Source organism: Musca domestica, unplaced genomic scaffold, assembly GCF_030504385.1.
Source record: "Musca domestica strain aabys unplaced genomic scaffold, Musca_domestica.polishedcontigs.V.1.1 33, whole genome shotgun sequence".
In the NCBI taxonomy this organism is placed as follows: domain Eukaryota; kingdom Metazoa; phylum Arthropoda; class Insecta; order Diptera; family Muscidae; genus Musca; species Musca domestica.
Genome location: NW_026712312.1, coordinates 10,461,617 through 10,484,062, shown reverse-complemented (window position 1 = coordinate 10,484,062; position 22,446 = coordinate 10,461,617). Strand labels below are relative to the sequence as shown.

Here is a 22,446-nt window from a genome sequence, read left to right as displayed (position 1 = left end):
CATTGCATTTTTGTTTATTGCATTTAATTTTGCTTTAGTCAAAGGCAAATGCTTCGAAGAAATTGATCGAAACTATACCAAAAACCAATGGCACAACGTTCACATATGTTAAAAACGTTGTGGGTGCTTTAAATATAATAAAATAATCTATAATATAATAAAATAAGTAATAAAATTATAATCAACCTTATTAGACGTCGCACTGGGGGGTTAGATCCCCAAAAACGGAGATTAATTCAGGAAAGCATTCTATCGCTCTGAAATTTTGCTCAGACATTTATATTACTCCTAGTATGATTGGTATTAAAAATGGGACATATCGGTCCACGTTTATGTCCATATAATTTATTCTTCGAAAAACCTTCTCAAATCTGAAGACAAAAAGACTACATGTTTTTATGAGAACGGCTGGTAATTAAGCTAAATGAAATAAAATTCAACCTCATCTGTTATGTCCTCCCTTAAATCTATCTCATTGCCTAAAATTGGATAATTAGTCAAAATTAAAGATGAGGCAAGTAACTTCACCACTGATTTTAAAAGAAACTCGTTTATTTTTATATTTTTAATTTTCTCATTAAGAGATAGGATTACATTCCATACTAAAATCTAAATAAAGTTCACAGCACTGTTGCTGTCGGTGGCACAAACTTTCCCACAAGTTATATTAATTTCTGATTATACAAAATGTAGAAGGGTTTAGTCAATTTTTTTAGGTATCACATGCAAAATTTTTAGTTTTTCAAGATGGGAATTAAATTTGAAAGTTTTCCCACTTTCTAAATAGTCTTATAGCGCGTTTAGACACAACATGGTTTCCGGGTTAACCCACATCAGGATTTATTGCTTAATCCGGGTTTAATCTTCTGCATTATTTTCTTTGCATCCTTGCATTTCAACATGGTAGAAGAATATAGGTAGACGCATCGACACAGCTGCTGGGACAATGAACTGTCAAACCAATTTTGGAATTGAAAATGTTGAATGAAAAATTATTTAAATTGTTAAAAATCTCGAATTATAATATAATAAGAAAAGAAAAAGTATAAGAAAACATTTAAAAATCTACTCATATTTCAAAAAACATTTAAAATTTTTTGACATATCAATGCTCCCAAGCGTTGATGCATCTACCTGTATTCTTCTGCCATGCATTTCAACTTCAAGACTATTTCCGACATTTTAGATAAACGCCATTAGCGACACGTTTAAAGGATTCCGGCGAACACATCAAATCTATCTTTCTTTTATTGCTCATATTTTTATGTTATTGATAATATCCTTTTTATTTATAAAACTTGTAAAATTGGAGTTTCTTTCTTTTAATTTTTTTAATGGGGGACAAATTGGTTTGTTTTGACAAATCAGCTGATTAGTTCCAAGCTTCTGTTTACTTTTCACATTTTCCTTGCAAAAGGGAATAAAACTACCTTACTCCCTCAGAAAGATGTTGCTGGATAATTCCTGCAGGAAATGTAACCAGACACACCTATGTTTTGGAATTTAATTTCAAAATCTGACAAATGCACATATGTTTTGTGAAAAAATGTTTTTAGGTGATTTCTATGGCTTATCATTTCATAACAAATGCTCTGTTCCAGAACCACCAACAATAGGTCTGTCTAGTTACTTTTCCTGCAGGAATTGTCCAGCAACATCTTTCTGAGAGAGTAAGGTAGTTTTATTCTCTTTTGCAAGGAAATTGCAAAAAGTAAACAGACGGTATTCCTGCAGAAGCTTGCAACTAATCAGCTGATTTGTCAAAACAAACCAATTTGTCTCCCATTAAAAGAATTAAACGAAAGGAACCACCACCAATTTCACAAGTTTTATGAATAATAAGGAAATTGACAATAAAATAAAAATATGAGCAATAAAAGAAGATAGATTTGATGTGTTCTGCGGAATTATTTAAACCTATTGCTAATGGCATTTGTCTAAAAATGTTGGAAATAGTCTTTTACTTTCTTATTACATATTAATATTTATGTTTTTCACGTTTTGTAAAGTTGTTCTCCAAAAACAATTAGTCTTGCTAATTCCAAAACAATATTTTCAAATTAAAATCACAAAAGAAATAAATAAACAATAGAAAACATCTGATTGAATGTCAATGAATGAGAAGAAGAAGAGTTGCAAGAGATTGCAAGAAGAAATTTGTCCAGCAAGAATTTGCAAACTCTCACTGAAAGAACTGTCAAAATTTCGCTCTCCAACCGCTCTCTTTTGCAGAACTTTCGGGTTAACAGACGACTTCCAGTAACAATTTGTATTAATTGTTACAAATGTTAGGGTAACCAGACACACCTAATATCTAAGTTTTTCAATTTTTTGTCTTAGTAAAAACGTTTACATTTTTGGCTTCACAAAAATGAGTAAAACAACTTGTTGCATCTAATTTTGAATAATTCTGACAGGAAGCGGGCATAGTCTAAGTTCTTTATTTTTTCAAATCTATTCTAAGTGTTTTTTTATGTTGTCGATTTTCGACAAGCAATATCCAATATCATAACGGTTTTCAAGTATTTATGTCGTCGTTTTTTCTGCGCATGTCGTAATTTTTGGAGTTGTCAAACCTGTACTAAATACCAAATGCAATTGAAATTTGTTATTTCTCCTCCTTCTCTCTGTTCATTGATTGTGTATGTGTGACACTAATTTCGTCCGTGTGTTAAAATCAAAACTAGTGAAAAAACAAATGTAATTTAACGCGATTATTCTTGTTTCAATTAATTCGATACGCAACGAAGATACTTGTTAATTTCTTTGTTTAAACAACGAAATGAGAATCGAGACGTGAAAATAAACCAGTGGAAAGAAATAAAAAAATAACAGTAGAAGAACAACACAAAATATACGAATATCTATCTAACCACCCACCTTCCTACCTACATAATACATCATACCCACAACCTATAGAAGGAAATCTCAAACGACCAAATACAACAATCCACACAAACAAATTGTAACACAAGTGTTTGCGGTAGAACCCACAAAGAACCCAATATAGTATATTTGTATGCCTGCTTTGAAAAATATTTACCTAATTAATCTTAATACATATTGCGCATTTCAATACTACTATATTACAGCTGTCTTCACTAAGAAACTATCACGGGATATGACCAGTTGAAAGTATCTAGTATATCCACCGCTCCCTGGCAATGCACAATTGTACATGTACCTACATACGTGTAGCGTGTCTATTATTTAATTTTGTATATTTCTTTTTTTCATTTCAAATATGAGCCTTTTAACTCGGGACTGTGTGATTTATAGTTTTCGTACTCCTACTACAACATGGGAAATAACAACCATAATGCTGCAATACATATAACACCCACCCACTCATTTTGAATTGTGCACCCCCCAAGAACAAGCAAGAACCTAAAGCTGTCGCACGAACTGCAAAATATGTCACATGTCGAAATGTTAATAACTCTTGTTAGGACGAGCCCATCTGTTTAGTTTATCGGTAGTAATTGTATCAACAATCCGCTTGGAAGTACCAACAATATATTTTTCAGGATGTTTTAAGAAGAACACCTATGATGCTTTAAGTTTTAGTGGCTAACCATTGCTGTGAAAGTTAAGGCGAATTATTGGGAATGACATTTGTTGGGAAAGACAATCACCGATCACCATCAAGGGATGTCTTGACGTATTTACATATCTAATTTTTCCATCCCAACTATGTGATTCATATTTGTGTTTCTGTGCTTTTAAGGGTTTTATATGGGGAAGGGGTTTCATATAGTGGAGTTCAGGGACATTTGTTCCAATGCTAAGAAAACAACCTTTGGCAACTTTTCAACAAAAGCATTGCCATGGTAGAAGAATATTCTTCTACCATGAGCATTACAATATATATTACAAATGTCTGATATGACATTGTACACACTTCTTTAAAATACTAACCTGGCATTTACACAAGGCAAAGGCATTTACACACATCCAGATTAGTTGTCAAAATACTTATTGTGATTAGAATCACAGTACGAAAGATAAACAAAAAGTAAACAAGTTTAGACATTTCGTTTGATTATTGGAACACCTTATTGTTGCATCATGGTCCAATACATGGTAGAAGAATATAGGTAGACGCATTGACACAGCTGCTGGGACAATGAACTGAAAACCAATTTTGGTTATATGCTTGTCATGGCAAACAAACTATTAAGAAATACATTTAAATGGCCGTCGCCACAGTTTTTTGTCATTTGAGCTCTTTTTATGACATTTTACATCTCTTTGGCCAACACATCCGGCAATAGGTGTGTCTGGTTTCTTTTCCAGCAGGAATTGTCCAGCAACTTCTTTCTGAGAGAAAAGGCAGTTTTATTCTCTTTTGCAAGGAAAATGCGAAAAGTAAACAGACGGTATTCCTGCAAAAGCTTGCAACTAATCAGCTGATTTGTCAAAACAAACCAATTTGTCCCCCATAAGGAGAATTAAAACAAAGGAAGCAATACTAATTTTACAAGTTTTTTAAATAAAAATGTTGGAAATAGTCTTTTATTTTTTTACGTTTTCCACATTTTTTAAAGTTTTTCTCCAAAAACAATTAGTCTTTCAAGTTCCAAAAAATATTTTCAAATTAAAAGTACAAAAATAAATAAACAAACAATAGAAAACATCTGATTGAATGTCGATAAATGAGAAGAAGAGTTGCAAGTGATTGCAAGAAGAAATTTGTCCAGCAAGAATTTGCAAACTCTCACTGAAAGAACTGTCAAAATTTCCCTCTCCAACCGCTCTCTTTTGCAGAACTTTCGGGTTATCAGACGACTCCCAGTAACAACTTGTAACAATTGTTACAAATGTTAGGGTAACCAGACACACCTAATAGGTCCCCACATTCTTGACGGATATTGTCTTTAAAAGCTAAAAGAGTCTGAGGCTTGTTGACATAAAACCGCGACTTCGTGATTGTTATTATAATAATGTTATTTTATTTTTAATAAACTTTAATATGTTTACCTTAGATCGTTTTGCCGGGCTAAACTCCTTTGGCGTATATGCAATGCAGTGATTTAAATACACTAGGACTGTAAACGTACTATTAGTTCTAAACTTGACAAAAATTGCCATTCTTTCAAAAAATAATCTCTCTCATCTGTATAAAGTATGGTATTGCTAATTGATTGGGCGCATTTTTAGAACAACTATAACTTTAAAATTAGAAAATGAAATACTGCAGCAAAGCGAAACTTTGGGTGGAAGTGATTTCAGAGTCGGCATTACATTGTGACAACTGTAATGCCGATAACAATTAGCCATTTATTTTCTACAAGTGTCTAAGAACGTAATGTGATTGAGGTTGCCCCATTTCATTCTCTGACTGTATTGAAGTGACAAAATGAGCTTGCAATAATATGTTTATACTATTTTCTATACCTATTCCATGGCAGAAGAATACAGGTAGATGCATCAACGCTTGGGACCATTGATATGTCAACAAAATTTAAATGTTTTTTCAAATATAAGTAGATTTTTATATGTTTTATTATACTACGTCATTCGGAGGCTATTATAATTTACGTTTTTCAACAATTTTTACAAATTTAAATAATTTTTCATTCAACATTTTCAATTACAAAATTGGTTTGACAGTTCATTTTCCCAGCAGCTGTGTCGACGCGTCTACCTATATTCTTCTACCATGACCTATTCTATTGAACTTTATTTGCATTTATAAAAATATACATAGTGAAGACACACACACACCTCTTATATTTATGTATATTTCATAAGTTGGCCAAATTGAAATAATTTGAAACAATTTTTTTTATTTATAAAATTTTCAGAACTATTATTTTAACGTATTGATTTAAAGCGCCTAACACTGACGGAGCACCAAGTCGTGAGCGGAGAAGTAACTTGTTCTGATTCTAATTTCTTTGCACCTTTTTACAAAAAATAGTTTCATACTGGCATAAGCATCCTATATGTATATACACATATAAAACATACAATATATACCATGCATGTTAATAGCGAAACAATGATTGATCTCACACCCACAAACATCCAACATAAACACTCAACTCGCAACATTGTAGCAGACCCTTACGATTACTTTCTTGCAGACCTGCGCGAAAGAAACTGAAAAACCGGTATGAAAGTGTACAAGTCATTAATATCATCAATTCCGCGCATGCAGTTTTGAAGTGTCATACGCCACGTAACATTTTATAAAACAAAGAGAACTGACTCATTTCTCGTTCAGGGAAAATATTTGAGTGAACATTGTGATAGTGTTTAAGAAACAGCCTCAAAATTACGGAGCAAAAGAATCAGCAGGTCGTGACCCGCGCCGAAGCAAACAACGACTATAGGGTTGTTGTTTTTGGCGCGGGGGGAGTTGGGAAAAGTTCATTAGTTCTACGATTTATAAAAGGAACATTTCGCGAATCCTATATACCAACAATAGAGGATACATATCGTCAGGTGAGCATATTACAGAGAAATGTTCAACTATTTGTAACTCTATGAGCTGAAAAGTCGTCGTTCTAGAGCAAAAAATATTTAGCTCCAAACCTTAATATGAAAATCACAGATGACTTCAACGAAACCAATTGAATGTTTTAATAGTGTGAGTTAGTAATTTTTCGCTTCAGAACGACGAAGTACGAATAAATAAAAGGGTTCGAAAAATTCCCAAAGGCATTCGACTCCCAACCGACAATAAGAGCACAGAATATTTAATAGTTTTACAGGAATGGTAATAATTGTGTTGAAGACCTAATGGAAATTGAACGTCTTAACTAAACAATAGTGACACATACTTTACATTTATGCGACATAAACCATTGCTACGTCTCACGGTGTAGTTTTTTTTTTTTTTTGGTCGAAATATGTACACCGTTTGAGTATTTATTGTTTTAAATCATATTGAAAATATTTACATATTATGTCGCAACCATGGTAGAAGAATACAGGTAGATGTATCCATGGTACAATAAAAAGGTAATGTAGGGCTACCACCTGATCACAATTTTTTTTATTGTTTCGAAAAATAAAAGCAAAATATTTTCAAAATCAATGATTGGAGAAAACGTAGATTGTGGAGCGTGCTTTGAAGATATAAACCAGTTTTGCCATGGAATTGAAGGATTCAACATTTTGGTTCATATTTTTTAAAGAAAGTCCAGAAACTTCATTCATCTTTCGCTTTATTTAAGACATTTTTAAATGTGAAAAAAATGGAAACAACTTGTTGCATATAATTTTGAGTAATTCTGACAGGAAGCGGGCAAAGATCTGTATTTCTGTAGTTTTACGAAGCTGTTCTACCTCTTTGTTGTACCATAGATATATCAACGCTTGGAAAAATTTTAAAATGTTTTTTTTTTAATAAATCGGAGGTTGTTATGATATGCCTGTTTAAACAGTTTTAACGAATTTGAATAATTTTCAAAATTGGTTTGAGAGTTCATTGTCCCAGCAGCAATGTAGCAACTTACTATGGTTGCAACTTATATGTTCAATGGTAGCAATGCCAGCTGGCCCTGTCGGAACAGAAGCAGATTTGTATATTAATGCCAAATTTAAATCCCTTTATAATATGTCACAAAATATGCTATGCGAAGATTTCAAGCTACTTATGTACCCACACCTTTAGAGTACGTCTGAGAAACAAAATTTAGAAGACTATCTTCATCAAGTTAATTTTAGAGAATGGAAAAATATTTGGTACAAATTCACATTTCAATGTAAACTACATTGATATTATTTTACAAATCAAAGTATAAAGGTGCAAGTACATAACAAGCTTGAAGTCATGGCTAGGCATATTAATGTCATGTAATGTCATTGTAATGTCATGTAATGCGGCTCTGTAATCCCTTTATGAAATGTCACAAAATATGCCTAGCCATGACTTCAAGCTCTTTATGTACTTGCACCCTAAGGCTGGAAATACATAAAGCGCATATTTGGCTGGCTTAAGTCATCGGCTGGCTTCTTCGTAGATGAACAAAGGAGTTTTAGGTTGACCTTGTTCGATTTTGGCCCTAGGCTCCTTTGTTCATTTCCGAAGAAGCCAGCCGATGACTTAAGCCAGCCAAAAAAGCGCTTTATGTATTCCCAGCTTAAGACTTTGGCAATCTGTACTCCTGATTGCTACCTGAATCTCGCACTTTTGATTAATGATAGAGGCTTGGTCGACATAGCAGATATGAAGGACAATATATGCAATTGATATGTTGTGGTTTAATGTAATCGAAGAGAGCAAATGAACTGTTGATGGATTCTCCGTTTATTTGGAAAATGAATCTAGAATTACATCTGCTGCCAATTCTATTCTCCGACCAAATACGCGCCGGCATAGCTATCAATGCGTTCTAAAAGAGAGTGCTTTCATTGTAGTAGTTTAACATAATTTAGGTATTTCAAAACACTTTTTAGCTCGGTCCACTAGGCATCTTTAAACGACTGGCTGTTATATCTGGCCTATTAGTCACACATATGTATGTACAGAAGAGATGCAACTAGTTTCCCGCACCTTGAATTATCAGCAATGGTTCTGATATCTCCTTGCCGTATCTTGGATCAAGTGTATACTTTGATGTCCTGTATTAAATCCTGTATTTCAAACTCTTTTAGTAAGATTTCAACAAATGTCTCCTGACGAATTCAATAATCAAATATTTTGTCTTAAATCACAAAAATATCATCAACGTAGACCAATATATATATGAGTTCCCTTTCGTTGGTGAGTTTACTAAATAGGCATTTATATATGTCATCATGTCACGTTTTCCTTCAAATTACAAATTTCATCTTACTTCGCTTGTATCCACTTGTCACCATTTTTTTCAAAGTTGGGTCTGGGTCAGTAAACTTTGGGAATCACACATGGAAGAAACTAAAGTCATTTCAAATAAGCATACCCACCTCAGCATTTTCGGTAATTAACTTTGTCATATTTCATAAATAACATTAAGATGTTATCAAAAGAGTAACTTTGAAAAAAAAAAAAAACGGTAAACATATGATTGCATCACTCTGCCTTCTTAGTTCCAATATGGAATCGCTTGCGCAGGGTATAAAAACATATTTTGCCATACAAAAATACATGCTCGCATGTCTTGGTTTATTTGAAACAACGATCGAAACTTCAGACTGCTGTCATTTCTGAGCCACTCGTCCGACGTTATATTTGGCTGGAATACCACAAGTGGCTATCGTTAGAGCACTCCAGCATTTAAATGTGAATAAATGTTTTGTGTCTCGTACCATCGCTCGTTACCGTGATACTGGTAGCGTAGCCCGACGTCAAGGAAGTGGACGGAAGAAAACAGCAACATCAGCTGCAATGGTTCGAAAAGTAAAGAACGTAATGGTCGAAGATGGCTCGGAATATTCCATTCGGAAAATATTGAAAAATGTTCTCGGGGTAAAGTCTTTGAAATATCAAAAATTTCAAAAACTTACACAGCAATAGAAAGAAAATAGACCTAAAAGAGGTAAAGAGTTGCTTCGCTTGGCCGAAAGTGGTGAACTGCCGAATTTGGGTTTCTCCGATGAGAAATTATTCGTTGTCCAGCAGTTTGTAAACAAAACAAAATGATAGTGTATACTTGCCAAAGAGGTCAGCTGAAAAAATGTGCACCTTCGGTTGGTCACCAGTAGTGGAATTCTGTAACTCATTTTCTGAGTTACAAAAAAAAAAAAAAAAAAACGGTAAAATTCAAATGCTTATAATTTCGGTAATTAACGATATTTTTCGGTAAGTTAGCGACTTAAAAATACCAAAGTGTTGATCACCGTATATATATATACATATATATATATATATATATATATATATATATATATATATATATATATATATATATATATATATATATATATATATTTATATATATATATATATATATATATAATATATAAAAAAAAAAAAAAAAAACGGTAAAATTCAAATGCTTATAATTTCGGTAATTAACGATATTTTTCGGTAAGTTAGCGACTTAAAAATACCAAAGTGTTGATCACCGTATATATATATATATATATATATATATATATATATATATATATATATATATATATATATATATATATATATATATATATATATATATATATATGCTCTGTTCCAGTACTTCCAGAAAATTTTTTGATGTCATATCGTAGTTAATATTTTTACATTCTTGTAGATCTGGAACCGCTCAATTATAAGCAAACGAATATTGAATTAAAAACAAATCAAACGACCGTCAAAAGTTTCAAATTTTATTGAAAGTCGCCATTAAAGTGGTTGTGAGAAAAAAAAAACACTTAAGGTGGGAATACATAAAGCGCTTATCTTGCTGGCCAATATCGATCGACTGGCTTCTTCGGAAATGAACAATGGAGCCTAGGGCCAAAATCAAACTAAGTCAACCTAAAACTCCTTTGTGGACCAATATCGACAATGTTCCTACAGCGGTTATAAAACTCATTTTGAACTACAAATACGAAATTTTACACAAATCCTTGCCAGAGAAACAAAACAACTTGTTACATTGAATTTGAATTAATAAACAAAACACCTATAAACTGAATATAAGATCGAGGTTTCTTTTCAAAATCATGTTCTAAATATAATAAAAAATAATAAATATTTTCTAAACAATTTTTATATAATTGAAAAGAATACATACATACACAACTAAAGGTGAGAAAAAAGCTTCTGACTGGCTTAAAGTCGTCGGCTGGCTTCTTCGTAGAAGAACAAAGGAGTTTTAGGTTGACTTAAATCGATTTTGGCCCTACGCTCCTTTGTTCTTTTCTTTGGAAGAAGCCAGCCGATGACTACAGCCAGCCAAAACAATGTTTATGTATTCTCACCTGACGTATTTAACCAAGAAAATAAAACAAGTAAAAGCTGTAAGTTGGACCTGGATGAACTTTTAATACTTTACTCATAAACCGTTATATGGGGCGCCATACCAAAACGGAAACATATAGAGACAATTTTATACTACAAGGATTGTTATCTATTGCGAGTCTTAAATAACAAATTTGGAACGATTTCGTGGGTAAATGTGACTAGGATTATTAAAATGCTAAATATTCCATGTTCCGCCACCGGGACTAGAACCCATTACGAAATCAAATACCATTTTTAGGCAAATCCGTGGAAAATGTGGCAAAAATCATCAAAATACCATATATCGGGAGGTACCGTTATATGTAGGTTATAACAAATCGTGGTTGGTATTGATCTATCTCATTTTCAATACCAACCATCAACAGACAGGCGGATGTCGTTAAATCGACTGAACATTTTATGCTGAATATAAATATATTTACTTTTGGGGTCTACGGCGAATATTTGGGGATGTTGCAAATGGAATGACAAATTTAACATACAATAACATCAAGGTAGGACCATGATACCGTCCCAACATACCAAAAATACAATACAGCTTGAGAATAACATTATGAAAATAGTTTATCATAAAAATTTTTCAACAATGCTTGAGAAACACTTTTTTGCACAAACTTTTCTCAAATCTGTCCTTTGTTGACAAATTTGTTTTGATTTTTTTTTGTGAAAATTGTCAACAAAAAATTATTTTCTTTGGTTAAAATCAAAATCACGCGAATTTAGGACCCATTTCCGGACGAAACTCTAAGGTAATGATGAATAATAAATCTGGGAATCTGTTGTATAAATTATTTCAATCTCATTTCAGAATGGAGGCGTCAAAAAGTTGCAGGAATTCAACAGAAGTGAAGAATAAGTGGAGGAGATACAGAAGCTCAAATAAGGGGAAAGAAAACATCTAGGTATCAAGGCAACAGGATGCAGTGACAGCTGGGATGGCAATCAATGAATGAAATGTGTAAAATAATTAAAAAATGAATAAATAAATATTTTTTACCATTGAAAAAATAAGCTTTATAAAATATTACTTTCGTAAGCTTATTCTGCAATTACAAGAATAAGCTTATGAATAAGGGTTCCTTTTCGATTATTCTATAATTGTTAAACAAACATTTCTCAATACATTCTCAAGATTTTCTCAAGCTTTAGGCTTATGTTTGTAAGCTTATTAAAATATTATTCTCAAGTCAATTTGGTATGTTGGGGTATGATTTTAATTTTTTTGTTTTCTCGGCTTTATATGTCAACTTTAATTGTTTATGTGTGTGTTTTCTTTTTAATAATAAAAAAAAATGTTCAGAAAATATTCAAATTCGGGTGTTTTCAAAATGCTTATTGCAACGTATGCATCGACACAATCTACATTTTTTGTAGCGAAATAAACCTTTGGAAATGTATAGAACATGATTTTGAAAAGAAATTTTGACCTTTCATTCAGTTTCGGTAGTTTTCAATTATTTATGCAAAATCAATCCAACAAGTTGTCTTTTTATGTTTTGATAATAATTCTGACATTACAAACAAAACAGGTAGACCTCTATATAAACAATTTCTTCAAAGTTAGCCTACCTTGTCTTCATTGTATTCCATAGAATATAAACAAATTATAAGAAATTTCAGTGCATAGAAAACTAGTTCCCATCTCTGATTTGTGAGTATACAATGGTTTTGTAAATATAAATTTTGACAATGAGATGTTATCAAGCGCATGGTACAATGAAGACAAGGTAGGCTAACTTTGAAAAAATTGCAAATATTGAGGTCTACCTGTTTGGCTTGTAATGTCAGAATTACTATCAAAACAATAAAAAAACCAAACAATTTGTTGCATTGTTTTTGAATAAATAATTGAAAAGCACCAAAACAGTATGAAAGGTCAAATTTTATTTTCAAAATCATGTTCTATATATCTACCAAGGATTATTTCGCGACAAAAACTGTAGATTTTGTCGATGCATACGTTGCAATAAGCACTTTTAAAAACACCCGAATTTGAATATTTTCTGAAAACTTTTTTTTATTATTGAAAAGAATACACACACATAAACAAATAAAGTTGACTTATTAAGCCAAGAAAATAAAAAAATAAAATCATTTGGTAATTCTGCCCTACCTTGATTTCATTGTACAATGATAAAGCGTATAATTTTGAAAAAAAAAAAAATAAACATATTATTGCATGACATTACCTTCCTTATTTTACCATGGTTCTTCAAAAACAAAAAAATAAGTTTGCGAATTTCGACATACAAATGTTTTTAAATTACTTGCATTCTTGAAACCCTAATAGAAGGAAACCAAGTCATCATGCCATTGCTTCGCATTTTTTATTATAAAGAAGTAACTTTGACACCCATTTCATCACAAACAATTTACGAAATTCTGATTTCGGTTGCTAGGAAGTGTGCTTGCCTATTTAATGAATCAACCAAAGTCTTCCTGCCTTCACTTCTTATGCAACTAAATATGGAATAAATTGGACGTGTCAACCCCCTGCGTCTAAAAGTTACTAATATGATGGTAAATCTGTAATATGTGTAGAATAAGTACATCATACCCATTGAAATCAATTGTTCGTAGACTATTTTAGTATTAAATAAAAAATGATACATGTAATCTTTAAATCTCTATTGCAAACTGCTATTGGTAGTATTTATGTGTTACTTTTATAAGCAGCCAATTGGTGAGTCGCAATTTTTTTGAGATTGTGTTAGATGTGTCGCAAATTCAAATGAAGAAGGTAAAGTAATTTCAATTAATCTGCCTTTTCTGTAATTTACTTTGTCAAATTTCACTGCATAGAAAACAGGTACCAATCTCTGAGTTGCGTCTTTAAAAATATATATTTTGACGATGAGTATTGTCAAATTAATAACTTTTGGTCTGTTCCAAAACTGCAAGAATACAAACAAAAAAAATATTACAATAGCCGATTTTCCCTTTATGATATCGAAAAAATTGCAAATGTAGTAGATTCTTGCAGGTTCTGGAACAGAGCAAATTGTTAACATACTATTGCATCACTCTACCTTGAAGGAGGGCTATTGTGGATGGTACACCATTGGAAAAAAAAAATATAATTAAAAGTATCTGGATTCAAATGTGTCTTCCACTTTAAACTACAAATATCAGTGAGATCGGTTGGAGAACGAAGTTAAAGTTCTTAAAAAAAAAAACAATAAAGTGGATTGAGCCATTGTATGGGGGTCATAGCAAAACGGGATTCTATAGAGATACATTTCTACTACAAATACCGTTATCTTTTGCGAGTCTTAAATACCTAATTTAAAACAATCTCGTGGAAGAATGAAGCTAGCAGCATCATAATACCAAATATTGGCGGGTACCGTAGGCCAATATGGACAATGATCTGACAGCGGTAATAGAACCCATTATGAACTACAAACACCAAGTTTTACACAAATCCTGTAAAAAATTTGTCTTAAATCATCAAAATACCGAATATCCGACGGAACCGTTATATGGGGTCTATTGTAAAACATGGACTTATACCGAAAATGTGCGATCGCCCGAGGTAGAACACGATACAAACTCTCAATACCCAATTACCATACCGTCCATACCGAATATCGGAAGGGGCCGATATACCTTATTTTCAATGTTAACCATCCTAGACACGATATGAACTACCGTGTCAAATTTCAAACATAAGGACCCAATTAAATCGACTTAGAGTTTAATACTGATTATGAATATATATACTTATGGGGTCTTCGTCCTTTCATCCTTTCCATGGTGGTTGATAGGCGAAAATTATCGAATCGTTAAATATTGCATAAATATATATCAGGTCTTCGGGATTATTATTGTGAGACAACACAATTTTGTCCGAAAGTAGATAATGCGTTTTCCCGCTTCTTGTTGCGGGTAGTTTACATACAAAATACAATGGCAATAAGTCCATATATACATTTATTTTTTGAACAATGTTATCAATTTAATTACAGAGATTAAGATATACTTTGATCCATTCCCATTTTCTTAGGTCATAAGCTGCAATAAAACGATCTGCACCCTGCAAATTACCGACACAACGGGATCCCATCAGTTTCCTGCGATGCAAAGATTGTCCATAACTAAAGGTCATGCCTTCATTTTAGTGTATTCGGTGTGCTCGAAGCAAAGCTTAGAAGAGTTAAAGCCAATATGGAATCTCATTAAGGAACTGAAGGTAAGACATTCGTATTAGAAGCGACACATAATGTTACTGAGCACAACTCTTCCAGGGTCAAGACATAGTAAATATACCTGTTATGCTGGTTGGCAATAAGTGCGATGAAAGTGCGGAACTGCGAAATGTTACAGAGGAGGAGGGCAAAGAGCAGGCCCGGCTATGGAATATTTCATTTATGGAAACTTCTGCAAAAACCAATCACAATGTTACGGAATTATTTCAGGTAAGTTGAGTAAAAACAACTTTGTTTATGGGTTCCAAGGTCCGTTAAACGTGTAAGTACAACGAAAACTACCATTAAGATTAAAAACCCAGCACTGTCAACAATTTTGTGTACATTTTATTCACAATTGTATGCATGTATGCAATACTAGGGTAATCCTCTGGCCCTATCGGAAGACCTATGTTCTGCTTCTTTCCCACAGAAAACTTGGAAGTACTGCCGCTACATTGATTATATTGGGTATGCTACAAGTATACTACAAAGTGACATAAGCTATATAAATTTTTGGAATTCCACTTGGAACTAGGGATATAGCATCAGAATCGAGGGTACCTCCCAAAAATTTAGATTTTATGTGCACATATCTATTGATCGATTACAGATACAGTCTCCAAATTTGGAATGCGTAACGGAATTTGGAACAAAAATAAATTTGCCAAATTATATTGAAATCGGTACAGATTTGGATATAACTCCAATATATATTCTCGTCCGATTTCACATATTTGATGCACCAAACACGATAAGTAAGTCCGATTCCAAAGAAATTTGGCATGCGTGACTAAATTTGGTACAAAAATAAATTTGCAAAATTATATTGAAATCGGTTCAGATTTGGATATAGCTCCCATAAATATTCTTGGCCGATTTCACAAATTTGATGCACCAAACACGGTATGCACCTCCAATTTCAATGAATTTGGTGTAATAAATTCGCTTCCTGCTTTTCTCATGGTCAGCTGCTCCTGACATGCTCACGCGTGGCAGACCTAGCTCTTTGTTTGTTTACGCATTAAAGTATTAATTTGTTTCTTTAAATTTTTGAATTTGTTTTATTTTTTTTAACCAACAAATATTTGTATACAAAATTTTGAATGCATATAAAATCAAAAGGAGAGTAGCGAAGCGCACCGGGTTCAGATAGTTATATTATGGAACAAGAAAGGATCATTTCATTTTGTGTCAACTTTAAAATCCCCAATGTTTCTATAAGTGCTATGTCATGTACGAAAATAGATAACATCGGTCCACTCCATCAAGTACCTCCCCCACAAAGTGTCAAAAATTTGAATTTTTATAACTTTTATAAAATGTGAAATAAAAGATCAGATTGTCTTTAAATTTAGCAAACCTTAATATTTCTACCACGTCCAGATCTGGTATGAAGAACGAATGGAATGAACCACTCCTTCCGGTACCTCCCCCATTAAAGGGTCAACATTTAGAATAACCATGAAGCTTATAAAATTCGAAATAAGTATACGATTACTTTCAAAAGACGCATCCCAATATTTTTATCAAAACAAGACCATGTTTGAATATGGTACTAGCATGATACAATGAATACAAGGTAGGCTAACTTTGAAAAAATTGCAAGTAAAAAGGGGTACCTGTTTGGCTTGTAATGTCAGAATTACTATCAAAACAATAAAAAAGCAAACAACTTGTTGCATTGATTTTGAATAAATAATTTAAAACCGCGAAAACTGAATGAAAGGTCAAAATTTCTTTTCAAAATCATGTTCTATACATCTCTTATGGTTTATTTCGCGACAAAAAGTGGAGACAAAGACCTAAAATGGTAAAGACTAGACAAAATGCATTCTGAGCAAATGGTTTGTGTCTATACTGTCTGAGTAACAGCTTATGGCAGGACCATGTTAATATAAAAAATATATTTATAGAAAAAAAATGACAAACAAAAGTTTGAAAAATCCAAGGATTGGGTTTCAAAATTCTATTCCATAGACTGTCCAAATTAATTGCATATTGCCTAAGCGGTTTAAATCGCATAACATTTCTAACTATGTTGTTACGATATCATAACAACAGAGGTATTTTCACAGGGTTGCCATATATTGACTCTGTCTTGTCCCATCTTTATACTTCTATGTCTTTGGTGGAGATTTTGTCGATGCATACGTCGCAATAAGCATTTTGAAAACACCCGAATTTAAATGTTTTCTGAACAAATTATTTTATTATTGAAAATAATACACAAACATAAACAAGTGAAGTTGACATATTAAGCCAGAAAAATAAAAAAAATTTAAATCATATGGTAGTTCTGCCCTACCTTGAATTCATTGTACCATGGGTACTAGTACCTCCCTCAGAACGGATCAAAATTTTAAATAATTATAACTTTCTTAAAATACGAAAAAGTATGCGTTTCTCTTCAAATGTTTAAAAAACTATTTACAAACATTTGATCTATTCCAGAACCTAAAAGAATCTATTATTTTTGATTTTTTCCGATGTCATAAAGGAAAAATCAATCAATGAATTAAAAAAATGTACACTCTCACATTTCGGGAACAGACCGACTGTAAGTACCCCGAACTAACAGTGCCCATCGATACATTAGACTGTTTTGGAAAATTGGAAACAGGAATGTAGTTCTTTCAAACGCCTTTTTCACATTAAGATATTTTCATATGCTTAATAAAGTATTGGACTGTAAATTTGTTTTTAACTAAATCTAAGGTTAATCCCAATGTGTCCCTTGTGTTTGGTTTCAGGAATTGCTAAATTTGGAAAAAACACGAACAGTATCGCTACAGCTGGATACAAAAACAAAAAAGAAGCAGAAGAAGGAAAAGAAAAATAAGGAAACAAATGGTGCCATAGCGGAAAACGGCGAGGGTGACGGAGGAGGCTCCAGTAGTGCCAAAGAGAAATGTCTCATAATGTAATGCAAAGAAATACTAACAAATACTTGAAACTGGTGCATATATTCAGTGAAATTATACATTGTACACACCCATACAAACATACTTATGTTATATTCATAAATGATAGACGGCGGAAAAAGATCGGCTATAGTTGGGTACACCAAATTTAGACATAGCATAATTATAAAAGGTAGTCTCATTTATCTTTCATTTGGAAATTGAACTAAAAAATAATTCCATAATCATTTACCAAAATTGAAAGTAACATTTTCATGTGCACATATCGGGAATGTTTTTTTTTCACGTTTTAAGACTGAAGACCAGGAATAAGAAATATATTAAAAGATATGGATGAAAATCTTCTCATATCATCCAACATCCCTCTGTAGTCATAGACTAATGAATATGTAGACAACGGAAGCTTTGGTCCTGTCTTTATACCCATGTGGCTCTCAGCAAGTTTTTGCATAGTCAACATGCTGATTGAGCCAGTGGACCTACTCGACTTGGAAACACATTAATTCGTTTTTGAAGCACTGCACATGATTGATAGGCCATTTTTCGACGAAATCATGTAAAATATACATAAGATTTAGATCTGAGTGGCTTTGAATTTCAATCATACCCCTGCCATAATATGGACGATAAGCAGTGAGAGCATTCCGTTGTGTAAATATTTTTTAGTCTATGCTGTAGTAGGATTCTCCAACTCTTTTTGGCGTTACGGGCAAACGTCTGTAACTTTCATGTAAAACATAAATTAAAAGTTAAAAACATTGTTTCTACTTTGTTTCTGAGGTAAGCGCGACTCTATTTTTATTTGGTCTTTTTTTTAAAATTGCAAAATGTAGTATACTCCTCCTCCATTCAAAATTACCGCTTTCAACTATTCAACTTCCATGGCAGTAGCCAAAGAATAACTGCTTTTTTGTCGACTGACAGTGAGAGCATTCCGTTGTGTAAATATTTTTTAGTCTATGCTGTAGTAGGATTCTCCAACTCTTTTTGGCGTTACGGGCAAACGTCTGTAACTTTCATGTAAAACATAAATTAAAAGTTAAAAACATTGTTTCTACTTTGTTTCTGAGGTAAGCGCGACTCTATTTTTATTTGGTCTTTTTTTTAAAATTGCAAAATGTAGTATACTCCTCCTCCATTCAAAATTACCGCTTTCAACTATTCAACTTCCATGGCAGTAGCCAAAGAATAACTGCTTTTTTGTCGACTGATTGGTGGGCAAGGAATAACTACCGATGCTTTGTCAAGAAACTTAACCTTGTTAAAATAATGGGCTAGTATTCCTATGTGTGAACACTTCTTTTCATGACTAAAATATTTTCGTGTGACGGGTGGCATATTTTACAAAAATAATGAATGACATTTTATCTGCTGTATTACGTGGGACATAAAATTTAATTTTTTTGGGCTTAAAAATCCCCGTCCCCGGATGTCGATTTTTTAGATTTACCTTCAAGGTAAATCACCGAAAAATCAAAACGAATTGAAAGAAAATCTGACTGAAAATGCGTGACGGTTCTTTTTTACGAGTTATAACATAACAAGGAGCGTTATAATCCAAATACAAATATCCAAATATTATAAATACTTTTATGTATATTTTAAAATTATTTTGCCTGGATTACATGTTTGGACATAACACACTGACACTAGCATTACTTACAATAAAAAATTTCCTTATGGTTCTTATTGAATTGTACTTGTTGTTGTACTTCTTATAATTATACCATACATTATGTATTCCTTATTTACATGGAAAATATGTTCGTAAAACGTGTTATTTAGATTCTCAATTACTTAGATAATACATCAAGTAAATAAGGAATCTACTAAAAGTGAGTACTTTATTTGTCGGTGTGTAGGACGTTCAGATGGTTGTAAAAAAACTTAAAAACCAAACTAAATGTGCACGTATTTTCCGACACAATTTACTTCCATATTAGCTCTATTGCGGCATAATTTGTTGGTCGTTTTTTGTATTCTCTATTTTTATATTCTCCTGCAAACACATACGTTAACCGTCAATATTGACGGTCTTATAAACTCCTTATATAATTTTATTTTTATCCACAGTGGTGACTCGATAATGAGTTAGAGAATTCCACTACTGGATATTATTAAAAATGAGATTGCCTTAATTTAATTCTACCGCGAGTCGAGTCTATATACTATGTAACGTGTCTATGAATGCATGTTCCGCTCTCTTCGTGGGACTTATAGCACATGTGCATACAAAATATTTACCAGGGATAATCCGGACGATTGACCTATCACAATAAATTTTGCTACATACGTTAATAGTCAAATTTAATGTGATTGTACACGTACTGTTATCTGAGCAAACTGTGCCTCATTGTCGGATAAGTGTTGCTCTGTTCCAGAACCTAAATATACTTGTATGATGTTAAAATGTTGAAATTTAGTTAGGTATGTTTTTGTGTTTGATAAATTTCACACAGAAACCCTTTTGACAGAATAATAAGGCATGAATTATAATACCTAAGGGGGTCTCGATGAAATAAAATCTAAATAATAAGATCGACATAGTTATTATCTTCCATAGAATTTGGCGACATCTTCAAGATTCAACATGAGGTTGTTTTGTTAAGTGTCGTCACTTCTTAAGTGACGGCTAATGCAAAGGTACTTAAAAATGAATCGATGACTCAAAAAGGCGAATTTCGAGTTTTCACACTCTTTGAGTAATAGAGCGATATGTATGTTTTGTGTACACTATTAGCATCATTCGAAGCAAAAACATATGTAGGTATGAAATATTTATGCATAATTTTAATTAACCGCTTGCTGAATACGTTTTTGAACGGAAAACTTCATACAAGAATACATACAAACACACACATACATATATACATCAAATATTTATACAATTAATTAAATAAATACACAAAGGAACGCAATTTTACATAAGAATAGACAGTTTTTGCTATTATTCAAATAGGTAAATATTTATTAAGAGATTATTGGGAATTGGCAGAAAACAGCAACCGATTACCCGAATTCAAGTGTTGTTATTTTTGCTTATTTAGTCATTTAATAAAATTAAAGAGAAACAACAATAAACTTGTAGTAATATATTGTAATATTCGTAATTTAATTATATATACATATACACTGCGCAACACATACTTACCAACAAATAAATTAGGTAGTTTTAATTGTTAGTTTACTTTATTATCAATATAAGAATTGAAAAAATAAACAAAGCTTTAATTATCTTTTGAAAATACAAACGTATTGTTGTTAAAATGAGACAAAGACAAGATGTCAAACACGATATAAACACGAAATTCTCCAACAAATTTAGAATCAAAATAATCGAATTCAATATTGTATGATTGTATTTACCTTCTATCATATGCTCGTAGTTTTATTATTCTTATGCCGAATTCAACACAATACATGCGTCCCCCAGTGTTTACATTCAGTTCGGATTTCCTCCAATGCATTGTTCAATCCAGATTGACACTTGAAGTGTCTAGTGTATCACCAACAGCAACAGTTTTTCGAATAAAACTTACTCTTATAGCCAAGAAATATTTGATTTGTTGTCTTACTTATTGCATTCATGGCTGGTAAGAAAAACATATACATTCATGTTGTATTCTTCAGGTGACGTTTGTATTAATTTCTACCAAAAAAAAATCAATTTTGTCGTTTTTTAGCTGTTACCTTATATTCTTATACCTTGGTTACAACGATAGAACCACGGTACAATTAAATCAATCTAACACCATTTCAAAAATAATAATATCCAGCACGGCGTTGATGTTGTCAAATGTATAACTTTGAAAAATGTCCAAACATATGCTAGTATGACGTCACCATTTTAATTCTACCATGGGTAGTGCTATTCTGTAAAAATATATGTCGTATACTGATGAATAGAGAGACAAGAAAAATAAGGCAATTTACTGAGGTCGCGTCATTATACAAATAAACGCTCACATATTAATGTTTAAAAATATTACAATTATATGATGTTTCCAAACTAAAACCCGTTTTAGTATTATCTAACTGTCTACTGCATGATGCAATTGAGAAAATCAATAATTTCAGTTTCAAAAATAAGACCAGTGGTAATTTAAATTAATTTAAAAATGTATCATAGAAATGTCCAATCAGTTTTCATTAAACTGAAAGAATCCAAATTCGAAGTTTAAAAGATGTAGCTAAAATTACAGAACATTCGACGGTGCTGTTATATGGATGCAGGACAACTTGAACCAATATAGACAATATTTTTTCTCTTCGGAGATAGAGCCCATTACGAAATACAACTATCAAATATATAAAGGTAACGTTATATGGGGCCCATAGGAAAACCCGTTACAAACTTTGAATACCAGTTCGTAAAAAAATGTGGCATCAAAATACCGTGAATATGCATTAAATTTCGAAAATTTTTAAAAACAATATTGACATGTGTATCTATTGT

General features: G+C 32.3%; 1 protein-coding gene across 10 annotated transcripts; it reads left to right on the top strand.

Moving 5' to 3' along the window:
- The first annotated feature begins 2,614 nt into the window (after positions 1–2,614).
- LOC101896105 (GTP-binding protein Di-Ras2) lies at positions 2,615–22,443 on the top strand. Of its 10 annotated transcripts, none has more exons than XM_059125316.1 (5): positions 2,616–2,810; positions 6,090–6,450; positions 14,886–15,071; positions 15,127–15,297; positions 17,820–22,443. In XM_059125316.1, the coding sequence occupies exons 3-5, from the start codon at positions 14,958–14,960 to the stop codon at positions 17,991–17,993; spliced, it is 459 nt and encodes a 152-aa protein (XP_058981299.1). In that variant the 5' UTR covers positions 2,616–2,810; positions 6,090–6,450; positions 14,886–14,957; the 3' UTR covers positions 17,994–22,443. The 10 variants fall into 10 exon arrangements, with proteins under 10 accessions (XP_058981301.1, XP_058981299.1, XP_058981298.1 ...); XM_059125315.1 differs by having other exon boundaries at positions 2,616–2,834; XM_059125313.1 differs by having other exon boundaries at positions 2,616–2,965.
- Positions 22,444–22,446: the final 3 nt, after the last annotated feature.